Below are 16,698 nucleotides of genomic sequence, written 5' to 3' on the forward strand. Positions count from 1 at the left end.
CGGAGTGCCCGGAGGAAACCCACGCAAGCACGGGGAGAACATACAAACTCCGCACAGGAAGTCTGGAGCTGGATTTGAACCCACGACAGGTTCCCATGACATGAACTGTGCCGCACAAGCGCTAACCACTGCGCCGCCGTGCTGCCCCAGGGACCAATTGTTTTGCAATATCTACCTATCATTTTTTTTTGCGTTCACAATTTAAAATGTTAAAAAAGATATGGTTTATTTTAATGATCTTGTCTCACATGTTAATTCGTAGAAACTCTTTTGAGTCTTTATCTATTATTTTGAGTTTTTATCTATAATTTTGAAGCCTGAAAAATGAGAAAATGTCAAACAGTTCTTGGGGAGAGGGGAGGGGGGGGGCAAACCTTTTTGCAAGGTAGTGTTTCAAATGTTTATTATATTTACAGTAGAATATCATGATAAATGACTTTCACACCAGAAATAACACACACTATATATATACAATTATAATATAAATATATATAAATATAAATATATATATATATATATATACTCAAAAAATTCTGGTTGAGTGGTTTGTGTCGTTATTGGCTGAACTACCTCCCACAATGCCTTTCTCTCCATTCAGTTAGAATCTTGGAGGCCTTGTAAGGACTTTGCAAGTTGGTGCGATCTCAAAAATAATATTGTAACACACACAGATAAAAAAAATTGCATTAGCAGTTAGTTTATTGCTCGACATCATACAAAATTCTGGTAGATTGGTTTGTGTCGTTATTGGCTGAACTACCTCCCACAATGCCTTTCTCTCCATTCAGTTAGAATCTTGGAAGCCTTGTAAGGACTTTGCAAGTTGGTGCGAGTATATATACTCGAAAATAATATTGTAACACACACAGTTAAAAAAAAAAACTGCATTAGCGGTTAGTTTATTGCTCGACATCATACAAAATTCTGGTTGATTGGTTTGTGCAGAACTGTTCTGAAAATAGCTCATCAGTTGCGGGGTCATTGTGTTGTTTTGTTTTTTTTGGTAAATTATTGTTTTTTTTTCATTGACTAAATCTATTTAACCCAATTTTTAATAGTTAACCTGGTAGTAACATAGTACAACAAAGTAAAACATAAGTTCTTCTTCTTCATATAAATGAATTCCAGTTCACGGAAAGAAAATAAATTCTGTTCAGTTATTGGTATTTATTTTTAAGCTATTCGTTAAGGGAGTTGAATAAGAATCTATGTATGTATTTATCTTTATGGATTTATTTTTCAGTAAATACAATAAAATAAATTCCAATTTCTGGGTTTTATAAAGCAAATCACCCAAAAATTTGCATTTTTTTTAGCTAGCTATCTGGCTACCTTTTTAGCTCTGTAGTTAGCTAGCTATCTTCCAAGCCATTTAGCAAGCTAGCTAGCTTTTTACATTTTTTTTGCATGCTATCTAGCTAACATTACACTTTTTGCTAGTTATTCGGCTATATTTTGCCCTCCTTTCTAGCTAGCTAGCTCTTTGTTTTTAGCTTTTGATCTTACTATTTACATGGCGGTTTCCACTTTTAGCAAGCTATTTAATTCCCTTTTAGTTTTTTACCTGTTTACCTTTTTTACTAACTATCAAGTTACCTTTTTAGCTATTTAGCAAGTTGGCTAGCTTTTTACACCTTTTTTTGCATGCTATACAGCTAACATTACACTTTTTGCTAGTTATCCAGCTATATTTTGCCTGCCTTTCTAGCTAGCTAGCTCCTTTGTTTTTAGCTTTTGATCTTACTATTTACATGGTATTTAGCAAGCTGGCTAGCTTTTTACCCTTTTTTGCATGCTATCTAGCTAACATTACACTTTTTGCTATTTATCCAGCTATATTTTGCCCTCCTTTCTAGCTAGCTAGCTCTTTGCTTTTAGCTTTTTATCTTGCTATTTACATGGTATTTTGCAAGCTGGCTAGCTTTTTACACTTTTTTTTGCATTCTATCTAGCTAACAATACACTCTTTGCTAGTTATCCAGCTAAAGTTTGCCCTCCTTTCTAGCTAGCTAGCTCTTTGTTTTTAGCTTTTTATCTTGCTATTTACATGGTATTTCGCAAGCTGGCTAGCTTTTTACCCTTTTTTTGCATGCTATCTAGCTAACATTACACTTTTTGCTATTTATCCAGCTATATTTTGCCCTCCTTTCTAGCTAGCTAGCTAGCTCTTTGTTTTTAGCTTTTGAGCTTGCTATTTACATGGTGGTTTCCACTTTTAGCAAGCTATCTAATTCCCTTTTAGTTTTTTACCTGTTTACATTTCTTACTATCAAGCTACCTTTTTAGCTATTTGGAAAGTTAGCTCGCTAAGTTGCTATGTTAGAAATGCATATCAAACTTGATAAGCGGTGGGGGTCCCCCTGTCCTTGACCATCTACCTTTTTTCAACCTCCCTTTTAAAAAAAGAAGTGCTAAACACAAAAACTCCGTTGAACATTCTCTTGAAGGCTCCCGTCTGTCCTTCCCAACAGAGACGGGCACACATATTGCTGATTGTTTTGGTCTTGCTGGCCGTGCTAACCCTGATAATCGGGTTGTCGGTGGGCCTGACCCGCAGATGAGGAGATGTTTGCGTAAGACGCTTGCTAAGGGTGAGTAACTCGGGAGTAAACAAGCGCTCACAAAAAAGGGTGCAGGCGTTCCGAAAGGCTTTGCATGCGTTGACGCTTCCACTCAGGTTTTGTGTAGACACAGGTGGGGAAAATGGAGGGGAACATTTTGGTGGTTCTCACGTTTCTGAAGAAAATGTCATCTGAACTTTGTCAAAATAGAATAGAATATACCTTTATTGTCATTGTTACAACATGGGTTGAATCTATTGTGGCCACGGAATTGAATACATTGTGACAACGAAATTGGACGTGGCACTCCAGTTCCACGTTTTACAGTGAGGATAAAGAAAACAAAGAAGATAAAGGAACAAAGAAGATGTTTGTACTGTCCTTGTAAACATTGTTTTCCTCCAGAGGGGGGTGTATGAGGGACAGACAGAGATGACCAGATCCAACTAGATGTTTGATATTACTGTACACACGGTCCAGTGTTTTTTCCCTAATTGCTCAGTCCACGTATTGAATGAATTTGGGAAGTACAGTCCTTAAACTTCGACGATAAAAGCTCTGTCGGGGTGTGCAAGCTGCTGTTTATTGATAGCAGCGTCACTACGAAATTGGACGTGGCATTTCAGTTTCACATTTTATAGTGAGGATGGAGAGAAAAATGAAGATAAAGGAACAAAGATGTTTGTATTGTCCTTGTAAACATTGTTTTCCTCCAGAGGGGGGTGTATGAGGGACAGACAGAGATGACCAGATCCAACTAGATGTTTGATATTACTGTACACACGGTCCAGTGTTTTTTTCCCTAATTGCTCAGTCCACGTATTGAATGAATTTGGGAAGTACAGTCCTTAAACTTCGACGATAAAAGCTCCGTCGGGGTGTGCAAGCTGCTGTTTATTGATAGCAGCGTCACAACGAAATTGGACGTGGCATTCCAGTATCACATTTTACAGTGAGGATAAAAGAGAACAATGAAGATAAAGGAACAAAGAAGATGTTTGTACTGTCCTTGTTAACATTGTTTTCCTCCAGAGGGGGGTGTATGAGGGACAGACAGAGATGACCAGATCCAACTAGATGTTTGATATTACTGTACACACGGTCCAGTGTTTTTTTCCCTAATTGCTCAGTCCAAGTATTGAATGAATTTGGGAAGTACAGTCCTTAAACTTTGACGATAAAAGCTCCGTCGGGGTGTGCAAGCTGCTGTTTATTGATTGCAGCGTCGCAACGAAATTGAACGTGGCATTCCAGTATCACATTTTACAGTGAGGATAGAAGAGAACAAAGAAGATGAAGGAACAAAGAAGATGTTTGTACTATCCTTGTTGCAGGTTTTGTTTTCCTCCGGAGGGGGGTTTATAGAATAGAATAGAATAGAGTTAATACCTTTATTGTCATCGTTACAAAATGGGTTAACATATTATGACAACAAAATTGGGCATGACACTCCTGTTTCACACATTCACAGTGAGGTAAAAAGGCCAAGAAGATGAAGGAACAGAGAAGATAAGGTTATAGTAATAATTTACACAATATTTACACAAGAAATGTCGGCATGTAGGATGTTACATACAGTTTGGTATTGTAATACAGTTTGGTATCGTAAGGGTTTGTGCAATTATACATTTGGTGCAAAAATAGTCATCATACTGCAAAAAATAGTCAACATATGCATTTGGTGCAAAAAATAGTCATCATAGTGCAAAAAAATAGTCAACATGTGCAAGAAACATAGACATGATTATGAAGGGTGAGGGACAGACAGATGACCAGATCCAACTAGATGTTTATATATTACTGTACACACGGTCCAGTGTTTTTTCCCTAATTGCTCAGTCCACGAATTTGGGAAGTACAGTCCTTAAGAATGCCCGATTAAAGTCGCCGGCGACGATAAAAGCTCCGTTGGGGTGTGCGAGCTGCTGTTTTTTGATAGCAGCGGGCAGGAGAAGTAGCGCTATGCTAACGTTGGCATCCGGTGGAACGTAAACAGCAACCACAATGACCACAGTTAGCTCTCTTGGTAGATAGAAGGGTCTACATGATACTGCCAGAAACTCTATATCGAGTGAGCAGTGTGTGTCCATGATTCGGCTGTTATTGCAGCGCATAGTCCCCCACCCCTGTTTTTACCGGAGTCTCCGTCTCGGTCGTGCCGGTGAAGCGTGCGTCATGCTAGTTGGACTGCGGCGTCGTGATGACAAAAATACTGCATTTCCGGACGAAGCTGTTTGTGGCGATCCGCAGCTCAAATTCACTCATTTTGTGGACGATGGAACTGGCGTTGGTCAGGAACATGCTTGGAAGCGCTGGTCTGTGTGGTCGTCTTCTTGGTCCGACCGGCAGATTTTTACTTTTGCTCCGTCGTTGTGGGCAGGCAGATCACCCAGGGAGATCCGGTGGTCTCTGTATATCCCTCGGGATGTTGTGGATGGAATCACACATCATAAAAACTGTGTTTGAATGAAATGCACCCAAACATTTCGAGGTTTGCCTTTTTGAATGAGGACGGCAATCTGGTGCTCGCTGAGCGGGAAGCCCTCGTGAATCAAGTGTGATCTGAGTCTTGCCAAGGACACTTGGACTTTTAACTTTAAAATAAAGAGCCGGTATTCGAACCTGCGACCTCGTTGGTCCTAAGGCGACCGCTCTACCTCTTGAGCTACCGCCGCCCAAGATCATCTCAGAGATCATAGAAAACTTACTCGTGGCCCAGATGCCGACCGCAGGGGCCTTGACTTTGACATAGTTGGCTTAGGCAGAGGGTTTGTTGTGGATTATTGGAGTCGAGCATAAGGAGAACGCATTAGTTTACAATGGGAAATTCCCGGCTTGTTTCTCAGAGTGTAAATGTCAGCGAATGTTATTAATAATCGCCTTGGGCTGCCAAGGAGTAACATTCTTCTTTGCCAAGTTCTTCTTTGCCAAGTTCTTCTTTGCGGGGAACATGCGGTCAAGCCGACCCCAACAGTTCTTGGAAATTGGGTAATTGGGAAAATCAAAAGAGGACAAAACATTCTGTCTGGTAGCGTGCATTTTGAGATAAACACGTGCGTCATGGCGAGGGGGACGGGCGAAAGTAATACGAGCTGTTGTATTAGTATATAAAAAGCCAATTGTCTCTGAAGACGAATGACACCTCTGTTTTGTACGCTGATGAAGATAATTAAATGAGCTCTCCCTCTAACGCCAAGACTCCTTTGCATCTTGTTTTACATATTTTGGGGCATGTTGCTCGGGCTGCTCCACGATAGGTTCAGTTACTTATTCCTCCCCCTTTCTTTCATTGTTTGCACGCCATCCTCATTGAAATATGGAAACATAAAAATGTTTTGAACAAATTGCTTTCAACTGCTTTAGTCTCCGTGGGTAGCGGCTTCAGTTACTTATTCCTCCCCCTACAGTCATTGTTTGCTTACTTTCCTCAATAAAATATGGAAACTTATGTTTGAATTAAGAAGCACTGCCTTGGGCAGAGGTTTCAGTGACTTGTTCCCACCTCTCTGTTATTGTTTTCATGCTATCCTAACTAAAATATTGAAACGCAGTTAAAGCAGACACTGTGATTTTAACAAAGATCACATTCGATGGTTATTTCATGCAGAAACGTGAGAAATTCCAAAATGTCTACATTTTTTAGATGGAGGACTTCCTGGTGTGACAATGCGGGTGGAGACTGTTTCCTCTCTTGCGCTCATAGAAACTTCGACCTCACACTAATCATTGTTCCCGTTTGTTTGTTTTTCTGTAGAAAATGATCGTTATCGGTGTCATCTGTGCAGTGCTTGTTGTCATCCTCATCGCCATCATCCTTTCGCAGACTTTATAGAAGGGACTCCTCGTCCCTCGCTCGTACGTAAGCCAAAGATTTCAGACCTCCTTCATATTTGCACTAACTGTCCGTTCGAGCGTCTGGAGAAACGAAGAGATGGAAGAACCTCCACTTGACCAGAGGCACTAACTGGTGACCAATCATGGAATGTACAACGGGTTAACCGGCTCCGACATGACCTTTTTCCCTTTTTTCATACCATGAACTACTCTGCCTTTGAGCCTTTGACACATTTTACAATTCACTGGGAAGAATATCGAGCTGTCGGCACTTTCACCTTGTTGCTATGATTCATCTTGCTTGTTGATATTGTTATATTTGTATGTAACCACCCCCCAAGTATCCATTTTTTTAACAGAAAATACAGCTATTTAGCGCTTGCTCTCAATTCCAGGTGATGAAAACAATAGTAACAATGAAATATTTTAATGCCAAAGACTCAATTTTCCCAAAATTATGACTAAAATATTATATTTCTCGATGGATATGTTGCCAATAAAATTGCACCAACACAATTGACATTTTTAAACTAAAAAAAAATCCACATTTACCATGCTTGTTCTCCATTCAAGGTGATAAGCCAACAAGCATTCCATTAAACTGATTATTGTACTTCTGATATGAATATATTTGTTGACGGATATGTTGCCAATAAAATTGCACCAACACAATCGACATTTTTAAGCTAAAATATTTCCATTTACCATGCTTGTTCTCAATTCAAGGTGATAAGCCAACGAGCATTCCATTAAACTGATTATTGTACTTCTGATATTAATATATTTGTTGACAGGTATGTTGCCAATAAAATTGCACCAACACAAATCGACATTTTTAAGCTAAAAAAATGCACATTTACCATGCTTGTTCTCCATTCAAGGTGATAGGCCAACAAGCATTCCATTAAACTGATTATTGTACTTCTGATATTAATATATTTGTTGACGGATATGTTGCCAATAAAATTGCACCAGCACAATCGACATTTTTAAGCTAAAATATTTCCATTTACCATGCTTGTTCTCCATTCAAGGTGATAAGCCAAAAAGCATTCCATTAAACTGATTATTGTACTTCTAATATGAATATATTTGTTGACTGATATGTTGCCAATAAAATTGCACCAACACAATGGACATTTTTAAGCTAAAAAATGCACATTTACCATGCTTGTTCTCCATTCAAGGTGATAAGCCAACAAGCATTCCATTAAACTGATTATTGTACTTCTGATATGAATATATTTGTTGACGGATATGTTGCCAATAAAATTCCACCAGCACAATCGACATTTTTAAGCTAAAATATTTCCATTTACCATTCTTGTTCTCAATTCAAGGTGATAAGCCAACGAGCATTCCATTAAACTGATTATTGTACTTCTGATATGAATAGATTTGTTGACAGGTATGTTGCCAATAAAATTGCACCAACACAAATCGACATTTTTAAGCTAAAAAAATGCACATTTACCATGCTTGTTCTCCATTCAAGGTGATAGGCCAACAAGCATTCCATTAAACTGATTATTGTACTTCTGATATTAATATATTTGTTGACGGATATGTTGCCAATAAAATTGCACCAACACAATCGACATTTTTAAGCTAAAATATTTCCATTTACCATGCTTGTTCTCCATTCAAGGTGATAAGCCAAAAAGCATTCCATTAAACTGATTATTGTACTTCTAATATGAATATATTTGTTGACTGATATGTTGCCAATAAAATTGCACCAACACAATGGACATTTTTAAGCTAAAAAATGCACATTTACCATGCTTGTTCTCCATTCAAGGTGATAAGCCAACAAGCATTCCATTAAACTGATTATTGTACTTCTGATATGAATATATTTGTTGACGGATATGTTGCCAATAAAATTCCACCAGCACAATCGACATTTTTAAGCTAAAATATTTCCATTTACCATTCTTGTTCTCAATTCAAGGTGATAAGCCAACGAGCATTCCATTAAACTGATTATTGTACTTCTGATATGAATAGATTTGTTAACGGATATGTTGCCAATAAAATTGCACCAACACAATCGACATTTTTAAGCTAAAAAAATCCACATTACCATGCTTGTTATCCATTCAAGGTGATAATCCATTAAACTGATTATTGTACTTCTGATATTAATTGATTTGTTGACAGATATGTTGCAAATAACGTTGCACCGACCCCATGAAAATGGCTTTTTCATTCAAGTTTGTTATTTATTTCAAAAAATTGAATGAAGAATTGATGATATCCTATTCCTAACTTTATACTGCAAACTGTGTTTTTAGGGGCGATCATTTCAATGAGCGAGTTTACCTGTAAGAAAACTCTTGTGTGTTTACCGGTCTTGTTTTTCGAACATAAATTAAAGTTGACTTCTACGTACGGCTATTTTTGTCATCGGCTGTTGGGAAACGGAGATGATCTGCCGATTCTATGGGATTGTCACCAGAGAGGTAAGTCTTTTCTTTTCCGGAGCTTTCGTTTTTACGTATACGACAAATACTCCTGTTTTTCCCTCAATTTTCCTTCCAGTTCGGTGTGTCCCCTTTTTTGGTGTTTCTCTATTTTGTGGCTATATTCCTGATTGGATGTCCTGTGTCTGCAGAAAAAGATGATGATAACTTTGTGCTGTGCCATCATTGGAATCGTGGTGTTCTCCTATCTCTACAGCTTCTTCTCGTAAAAAGGTAAAAAATAAGACCAATATGATGCGTCTGTGAAAAAGAGAACTTTGTGCTTTTTTACCCTGATTGGAAACAATATGCATGTCTTTTTCTGTATGTCGATGTGTTTTATTTCACTATACAGTAGACCCCCGGGATACAGCGTGCCCGCCTTCCACCTTTTTTTACTTAATGGTGTGGAACGAGACGTATTCTTCTTTGTCCCCACTAATCGATGTCAACAAGAAATGATTTTGCGTGCGCTAAAAACGTTTCCTCTCTAAGATTCCTGTTTATTGCTCGACGTCCTACAAAATTCCGGTTGATTGGTTTGTGTCGTGATTGGCTGAACTACCTCCCACGATGCCTTTCTCTCCATTCCGTTAGAATCTTGGAGGCCTTGTAAGGACTTTATAAGTTGGTGCGATACAATACTGTGTTTTTGTACTGTATTCGTCATGGGCCCCAAGGCTTGCTGTGATGCTAATGGGAGAAGCCAAAATGTTATAACCATGGAAACAAAGGTTGTGATTCGCAAAAAATGCAAAGAAGGCACATGAATGGCGACCGTATCAAGGTGGCATGGTCCTAACCAATCAGCGTTGGGGATTATTGATAAAAATAAGAAAGCGAACAAGGCAAAGAAGTATTTCAATAAAATGACAGTCCACGCAAGGGAGTGCTTTTTCAATTTTGATTTGCCGTCTTTTCCCCCTACCCCCTTCTGCATCCACCTGTTCCGCTGTACCAGTTAGTCACGTCGGGGATTATTAATAAAAATAAGAAAGCGATTAAAGCAACAAAGTATTTCAATAAAATGACAGTCCACGCAAGGGAGTGCTTTTTCAATTTTGATTTGCCGTTTGCCCCCTCTACCCCTTTCTGCATCCGCCTGCTGCTCCGCTGTACCAGCTAGTCACGTCGGGGATTATTAATAAAAATAAGAAAGCGATTAAAGCAACACAGTATTTCAATAAAATGACAGTCCACACAAGGGAGTGCTTTTTCAATTTTGATTTGCCGTCTGCACCCCCTACCCACTTCTGCATCCACCTGCTGCTCCGCTGTACCAGTTGGTCACGATTTGCCGTCTGCCCCCCATCCCCTTCTGCATCCACCTGCTGCTCCGCTGTACCAGTTAGTCACGTCGCACCAAAGATAAATGGAATTTACCCTTGACCTGTATATTTGTGATTGAATCCTATGCATCTATATTAAACAATACTACATACTATTTTGTTTTTTTGAATATGTTTATTATCTGTGGTACGAGGCGTTCAGAGCTATTTAGGATAGGTTCAACCGCCTGTCTATACGGCATTTTCACTTTGCGATCCCCACCTCGAAACAAATTCATGTCGTATCCCGGGGTCTATTGTACTACATTGTTCTCTGACGCGCTGTACCGCACCGCCCCCTTGTGGACATTTGAAAGTATGAACGTTTGCCGTCTGTTCCAGAATCGTGTTGCTGTTTAAGTTTGTCGAAAGATTACATGCGTTCAAATGATTGCAGAGTAGAAGTATTAGATTTTTTTTGCTGTTGTTACAAATGTCACGTTTTTTCTGTATGTGTGTGTTTTTCCTTTTTTTCTTCTTGGTTGCATGTCAAGCCAGAAAAGCATGTTATGTAATAAACCACAGCTGTGCGTTGTACCACTTAGCGTACGTGTCCTTTTCGCGACTGACACTAAAAGAAAATCTACCATAGCAATCTCGCTTTATATTTTTTTGCAGGTTTCATGTCGATTTTGAGCGATATGCACCATTTTAATATGAGATGAAGCTTAGGTTTTATCCTTCGTCTTCCCTCATAAAAAAGGAAGTGTTCCCTGACGTCATTCAGAGGCGGAGCTTAGAGAGAGGTGCGCTCGATTTGTTTCATGTAAGAAGCACACCATGGGATAACGTTTGGCAAAACTTGAAAATCCTTAAGTGTATTTTGATCATTCACAAAGACGATTCCAAGCTACAATCAGGGTTGGGTTGGGTTACTTTAACTTGATTACATTCAATTACTTTTGGATTACTCCAATACCAAATATGCTAATAAAAGAAACTAAATATGAATAAAATGACTCAATTTTGTGCAGGCTCGGGGAGTAACGGAACACATGGAAGGGCAAAAATGATGTTGGAAAGCTGTTTGGATTTCTTTTTATTTTGTTTCCGTCGCATTTGATGTCCGTTTTGCCGGAGATCAAAGCCAGGAGAGAAAGCTTACCACGTGTTGTGAGTCATCATTTTATTCATATTTAGTTTTCTTTTGTCTTTTATTAGCATATTTGGTATTGGAGTAATCCAGAAGTCATTGAAAGTAATCAAGTTAAAGTAACCCGACCCAACCCTGGTGACTCACAAAGACGATTCCAAGCTAAAATGTGTATAATTTTCCACTAGAGTAGCATTGTTGTAGGCAGGACCGGCCCGCACCTTCATGGGGGCCTAAGTCAAATGAGATTTGGGGCCCCCACTTATATGATCATTTGCATATCTACTGTTGGGAATGTAAATATTAAAATGTATTGTTGACCAAATTGTTCGAATTAGTTATCTGACTCCATTAACCAAACACAACCTACATTCACCCAACAATGAGCGCTCGTTTCTTAATGGAAAAGATGGACAAGAGACTGGCATTTCCACACGGGGGCAGATTTAATTTCTTTAACCATTTAACTAAGTGAATTCCATCGAATATGGCAGAATTGGCCGAATTAGTGTCGCTCGGGTTTCTGTCAAGCCCCCTCTCTCGATCTTCTGCTTCCTTCTCTCTGACCACTTTTTTTCCGCAAGCTGGTGTGCCGGCTCCTCCCATGGGCGTGCCAGGAAAGCCCCCACGTGGGGTCCACTCCCTGGCCTCGATGTCTGGAAAAACTCAACAGCAGAGAGTTTATCAAAACAATGCCTGACGTCCTTCGTCAGAGTCCTGTTATCAAAATTCCCCAGCCAAAATGTTCCGCATTTGGAACAGCATGACCTGAAGCCCACTCAGTGAAAATCTTCATTGCACTCAAAAATGTAACTTATATTTAATTTTATAAAATCCTTTATAGTAAAATGTATAAAATCCTTCACTACCAGAACTCATTCCATGTTCCACTCTTGGGTTGGTCAACTATTTCGAGTAAGGGGCCGCATATGACATGTTATACATTCATTTGAATAGATTGGGTTCATTAAATTGGTTTTGAAACGACAAACAATTAGAGAAAAATTGTATATTATGTGTCACGACCGGTACAAGCAGGGGACCCAAATGCGTAACGTTTCACACAATACTTTATTAAGGGATCTGGGAAGTCAGGGGGAGAGGAAAAAGACAGAAATCTGGTGCTCGCTGGGCAGAATGAGCGGGAAGCCCTAGCGAACGAAGCGTGGTCTGACATTGGAACAAGTCGGGCAGCCGGGACGGGAGAATGGAGCGTGGTCGGAGATGGGAAACAAGTTGGACAGCCGGGATGGAGAACGGAGCGTAGTTGGAGATTGGAAACAAGTCGGGCAGCCAGGAAGGGAGAAAGAAGCGTGGTCGAAGATCGGAAAGAAGTCGGGCAGCTGGGAAGGGAGAAAAAAAGCGTGGTTGGAAATCGGAACAAGTCTGGTAGCCGAGACGAGCGAGAACCCAGGGATCAGGGATCGTTCCAGAAACAGAATTGGGCAGGATACCTGGGACAGGAGAATGGAGTTTGGATTGGGGATCGATACAGGAAACAGGTCGGGATCAAAACGGGAGCCAGAGTCAAAACTGCTTGCCTTGCATGCGTTGAGGTTCGCAGACGGACTGACCAGGAGTGAACAAAAACGACGTGTTTAAATAGGAGGAGGAGTAATTGGGGAACAAGTGGCAGCTTGGGGCTGAACGAAGGAGAGCAGGTGAGGGCAATTGGCAAATCATGACATGTGATCCCCATTTTAAGCACTTAATTCGTTATTCAGTTTTGAAGTATTACTGTAGGGTTTTTTCTTCTCCCATTGTGCTTTTAGCACTTATTTTTCGGTAACACAGCAGAATACAGCGACATCTCGTCTGCAAATGATGCACGCGGTCCCTTTTCGTATTAAGGCAGGGTTTGCAATTGGCCTCTGGACCCCCAGTATGAGACCCCTGATTGAAGGAGAACATTACTTGAATATTTTTCTAAAAAAAACAATTATAAAGTAGTACTTTCTTGTCACTTAGTGTTCAGGAAAAAAAAACAATCATGGTCTATGAAAGGAACACGTTTATTCAAGTAGATTTTAAGGACAAAGAAAAACAATTCATTATTGTATGGGGGTTAAAACGCACCTTATTACTTCTGGAAAGGAGAAAAATGGGCAAAAGAAAGCAGAGAAAGGAAAAAAATCCAAGATAAAGGGAACAAGATTAAAAGTAAAGTTTAAGAAAAAAGGAGGGGCAAAATGAAAAAAAAAAGTAAATTATAAAAAGAAAGATTAGGGATGGAATTTCATTTTTCTTTTTTCTTCTTTCTTTCTTCTTATACTTCCTCTTTTTCCTTTTATTCCCGGTCTCCTTTTTCATTAAACACTGTCCCTTTATGGAATGTTTTTTGTGGAAAAGCCCCTTTGGCCCTACCTCACCCGGACCCTTGTTTTCAAGGCCCCCCGACTCGATTGATTTAGTTCCTCGGCATCCGTGACGTCACCAGACATGAGTCTTCTGATTGGTCAATAAGCATTTTGTTGACTTTCAAGTATTGAGTACACAAAGCGTTAAAATGGTTTTGTTTATCATGTTTTATTTATTTGTAAACATTTTCATTTATGATTCCAGTGTTTTTTCAGGGTTAGATAAACATTAATACAATTAGCATTTAAAATTTTATTAAAACAAATAGTAGAAAAAAACGAATTAAAAATAATAGATTTTATCCATAATGTTGTTACTGGTAATATCCTTTTTAAAGGGATCCCCCAAAACCTTTCTTTTTTCTCTCCTTTTTTTTAACTTGTTTTCCGAACTATTACTTATTTTTTCTCGCTTTTTTTCTACTTTTTTCCTCCATTTTCCTTCTTTGCTATAGATTTTACTTTTGTTTCCTTTTTCCGAGAATTTCACTTCTTCTTTCTTGCTTTTCTATAAAAGTATTTTGGTCTTTATTTTCCCCTTTTTTTTATTGTCTTCTTTTATTTGTTTTTTTTTTATAGCGTTTTCGTTTTTCATGCTTTTTCCTGTTTTTGTTCACCTTCTACTCCCCCCTTGCTTTTTACTTGTTTTTTTTCTTGCTGTATTAGGCTTTTCTTTTTTCTCCCCTCACATTTTTCCATTTTGATTTTCTTCTTTTGTTTCGTTTTCATTATTGTCTTCGTTTTAATTTTTTTTGTAGCATTTACCCCCTTTTTAAGTCATTGTGTGCATAAGGATACTTAATAATTGGTAATAAATGGATTAGGGCAAAGGCAGCATGGCAGCTGAGTGGTTAAGACGTCTGTTACACAGTTCTGACGTCATGGGTTCAAGTCCAGCTACCAACCTTCCTCTGCAGGGTTTGCATTTCGGGTTAACTGTCCCTTGCTGTGAATGAGTGTCTCTGTGTCCCCCTGACCACTGTCCAAAGATGGCTGGAAAGAGCTCCTGCGACCCTGCTAAAAATAAACTGTTCAGATAATGGATGGATGGATTCAAGCAACAAAAACAGTCCGAGGAGCCAATCGGAAGCCGAAAGAGATAGCTTCTTTTTCCCAGCCTGAGCTGAAAGAGCTGCTTCTCTAAAAGGGACGGAATTCCCATCACTACCACAAAGGGATATACTGAGAGGAGGACAACTGAGGCACACACTGTTGCAGGAGAGTACACATGAGTGTCCGCTCAAAAACACATGACTGGGGATAGTATGTGCACTGCACAGACTGCTGTCACTACTACATCCCCTTTTCTTTGGGTGGGCAGAGAGTATCCGCGGGTGTGCTCTGCCCCCTTGACCCACCCTAGGTAACGCCACTGTTCTGCATTAACCATACCTGTCGCGCTCCAGGGCTCCATGCCCTTACAAACTGTCATATTTTCCCTTTCTAAATACAAAATAATCTTACACAAGATTTTTTTTCAAACGCGTTTATGTAGTTCAACATGTTATATCGTACATGTGTTTCGTTATATTACATATATTGTTAATTAACATTTTGTTGTGAGTAACTGAGTTGCTCGACATGAATGAGGTTGATTATAAAAAAAAGTTCAAAAATGAAGTCGCTTGGACGTTCACTGTAAAAGGAAAAAATACATGCAAATATAATTAAGTAGAATAACACATTTTCTTATTCAAATTTTGAATTCATGTTCTGCATTCAATTATTGTTGGTAATATACTGATTTAAGGGATAACCACTTCCCGTTTTGACAACTACACTATGGATAACTTCTATCCTATGGACATGGGTTTTAGCGCACAAAAATGCGTCTAATCAAGGAATCAACTCCTTGCCCTGAAGAATTCTCGTGCCGGCGTGATGAAGGGGCCTATCGTGGAAGAAGAGCCGGAGCTAGCGAAGCGGCTAGCGGCGTTATAAGTCTTCGGTACCATCCGTAATCATGGTAAATGCGAACTCACGACCAAATAAGATCATCGAGTGCTGGTGGAAAACATCGAAGCGCACAGGGAGCGCAGTTGCTGTGTTTTGCGGAAACGTGGCTCACGTTTAGCATTGCAGACGCTAACGTGTAGCCACCCGGAGTTACCCGGAGCTATCCGGCTTCAACGCTGCTATACAGAGACACGAAAGCCCGGGGGAATTGGAGAGGAGGCGGACTTGCTAACACGAGGTGGTGTATCCCTGGATTTTCACAAAGAAAAGATTTCCATCTGCCGCAGGGATGTCGAACTTTTGGACTAGCGTGACGTCATCCACTCCGCTACAAGCACCCCTAGGGCATCATGTTCATCTGTTAATAAACAACGGGGTAGACTGCTGGAAGTGTGAATTTCCCTACGGGGATGAATAAAATATCTAGACATCTATCTATCATGAATCTGTCTTTTTTTTCATTTTCTCCTTTTATACTTCCTTTTTTTCTTAACTTCTTTATACAACACAATAATTCGTAATATAATGCATCAAAGCAAGTGAGCCGCATTGAGAGCCAGCTCTCTTTAATGAGTTGAGCCGAAAAAGCCGCTTCTCTAAAAAGAGACGGACTTCCTTTCACTAGACAACTACCACAGAATGATGCGTGATGGGAAATCCCTAGGCGGCAGACGCATATGCACAGTAGCATCAAACTGCTCGCTTCGTTAGCAACGAAAAAAAGACACCGAGATAGAGGCTACCGCAGCGAACTCGTTTGACTTGATTGGTTTGCCGTTTGGTGATAGTCGGTGTATACCGGATGGTGCCCATCATTAACAAATTTGCGTTTTTCCGTACAGATTTTCTTGTACACGTCTTAAAATGCATAATAAACGTACTTTGTACGGAAAAAAACGTACAGGTTGACAGGTATGGGCATATTACGATCTATTTTTAAATCGTCGTCAACGGCACGGAACGACTCCCAAATCAAACGCACCTTTAGGGTAACACGTACTAATCTTCCTCAAACAGTACCAGCCCCGTCCAATAGGAGCACGCCTATGCAAATATATGCAAATAAGATCGTAAATAGGGGGTGTGGTCTGTGTTTTTTTTTCT

The 16,698-nt window shown here is 39.6% G+C and overlaps 1 protein-coding gene across 3 annotated transcripts in view; it reads left to right on the top strand.

Moving 5' to 3' along the window:
- Positions 1 to 9,518, top strand: part of stx3b (syntaxin 3b) — a 41,699-nt gene extending 32,181 nt beyond the window's left edge. The window contains exons 10-11 of one of the 3 annotated variants that reach the window (XM_088343942.1): positions 2,472 to 2,591; positions 6,316 to 8,860. In XM_088343942.1, coding sequence (XP_088200068.1) covers positions 2,472 to 2,561 — 90 coding nt within the window. In that variant the 3' untranslated portion in view covers positions 2,562 to 2,591; positions 6,316 to 8,860. Of the gene's footprint in view, positions 1 to 2,471; positions 2,592 to 6,315; positions 8,861 to 9,012 lie in introns of those variants that run through there. The other 2 variants (XM_088343944.1, XM_088343943.1) reach the window with 2 other exon arrangements.
- Positions 9,519 to 16,698: the final 7,180 nt, after the last annotated feature.

Source organism: Urocampus carinirostris, chromosome 9 (genome assembly GCF_059441175.1).
Source record: "Urocampus carinirostris isolate Australia breed hairy pipefish chromosome 9, RoL_Ucar_1.0, whole genome shotgun sequence".
Classification (NCBI taxonomy): Eukaryota; Metazoa; Chordata; class Actinopteri; order Syngnathiformes; family Syngnathidae; genus Urocampus; species Urocampus carinirostris.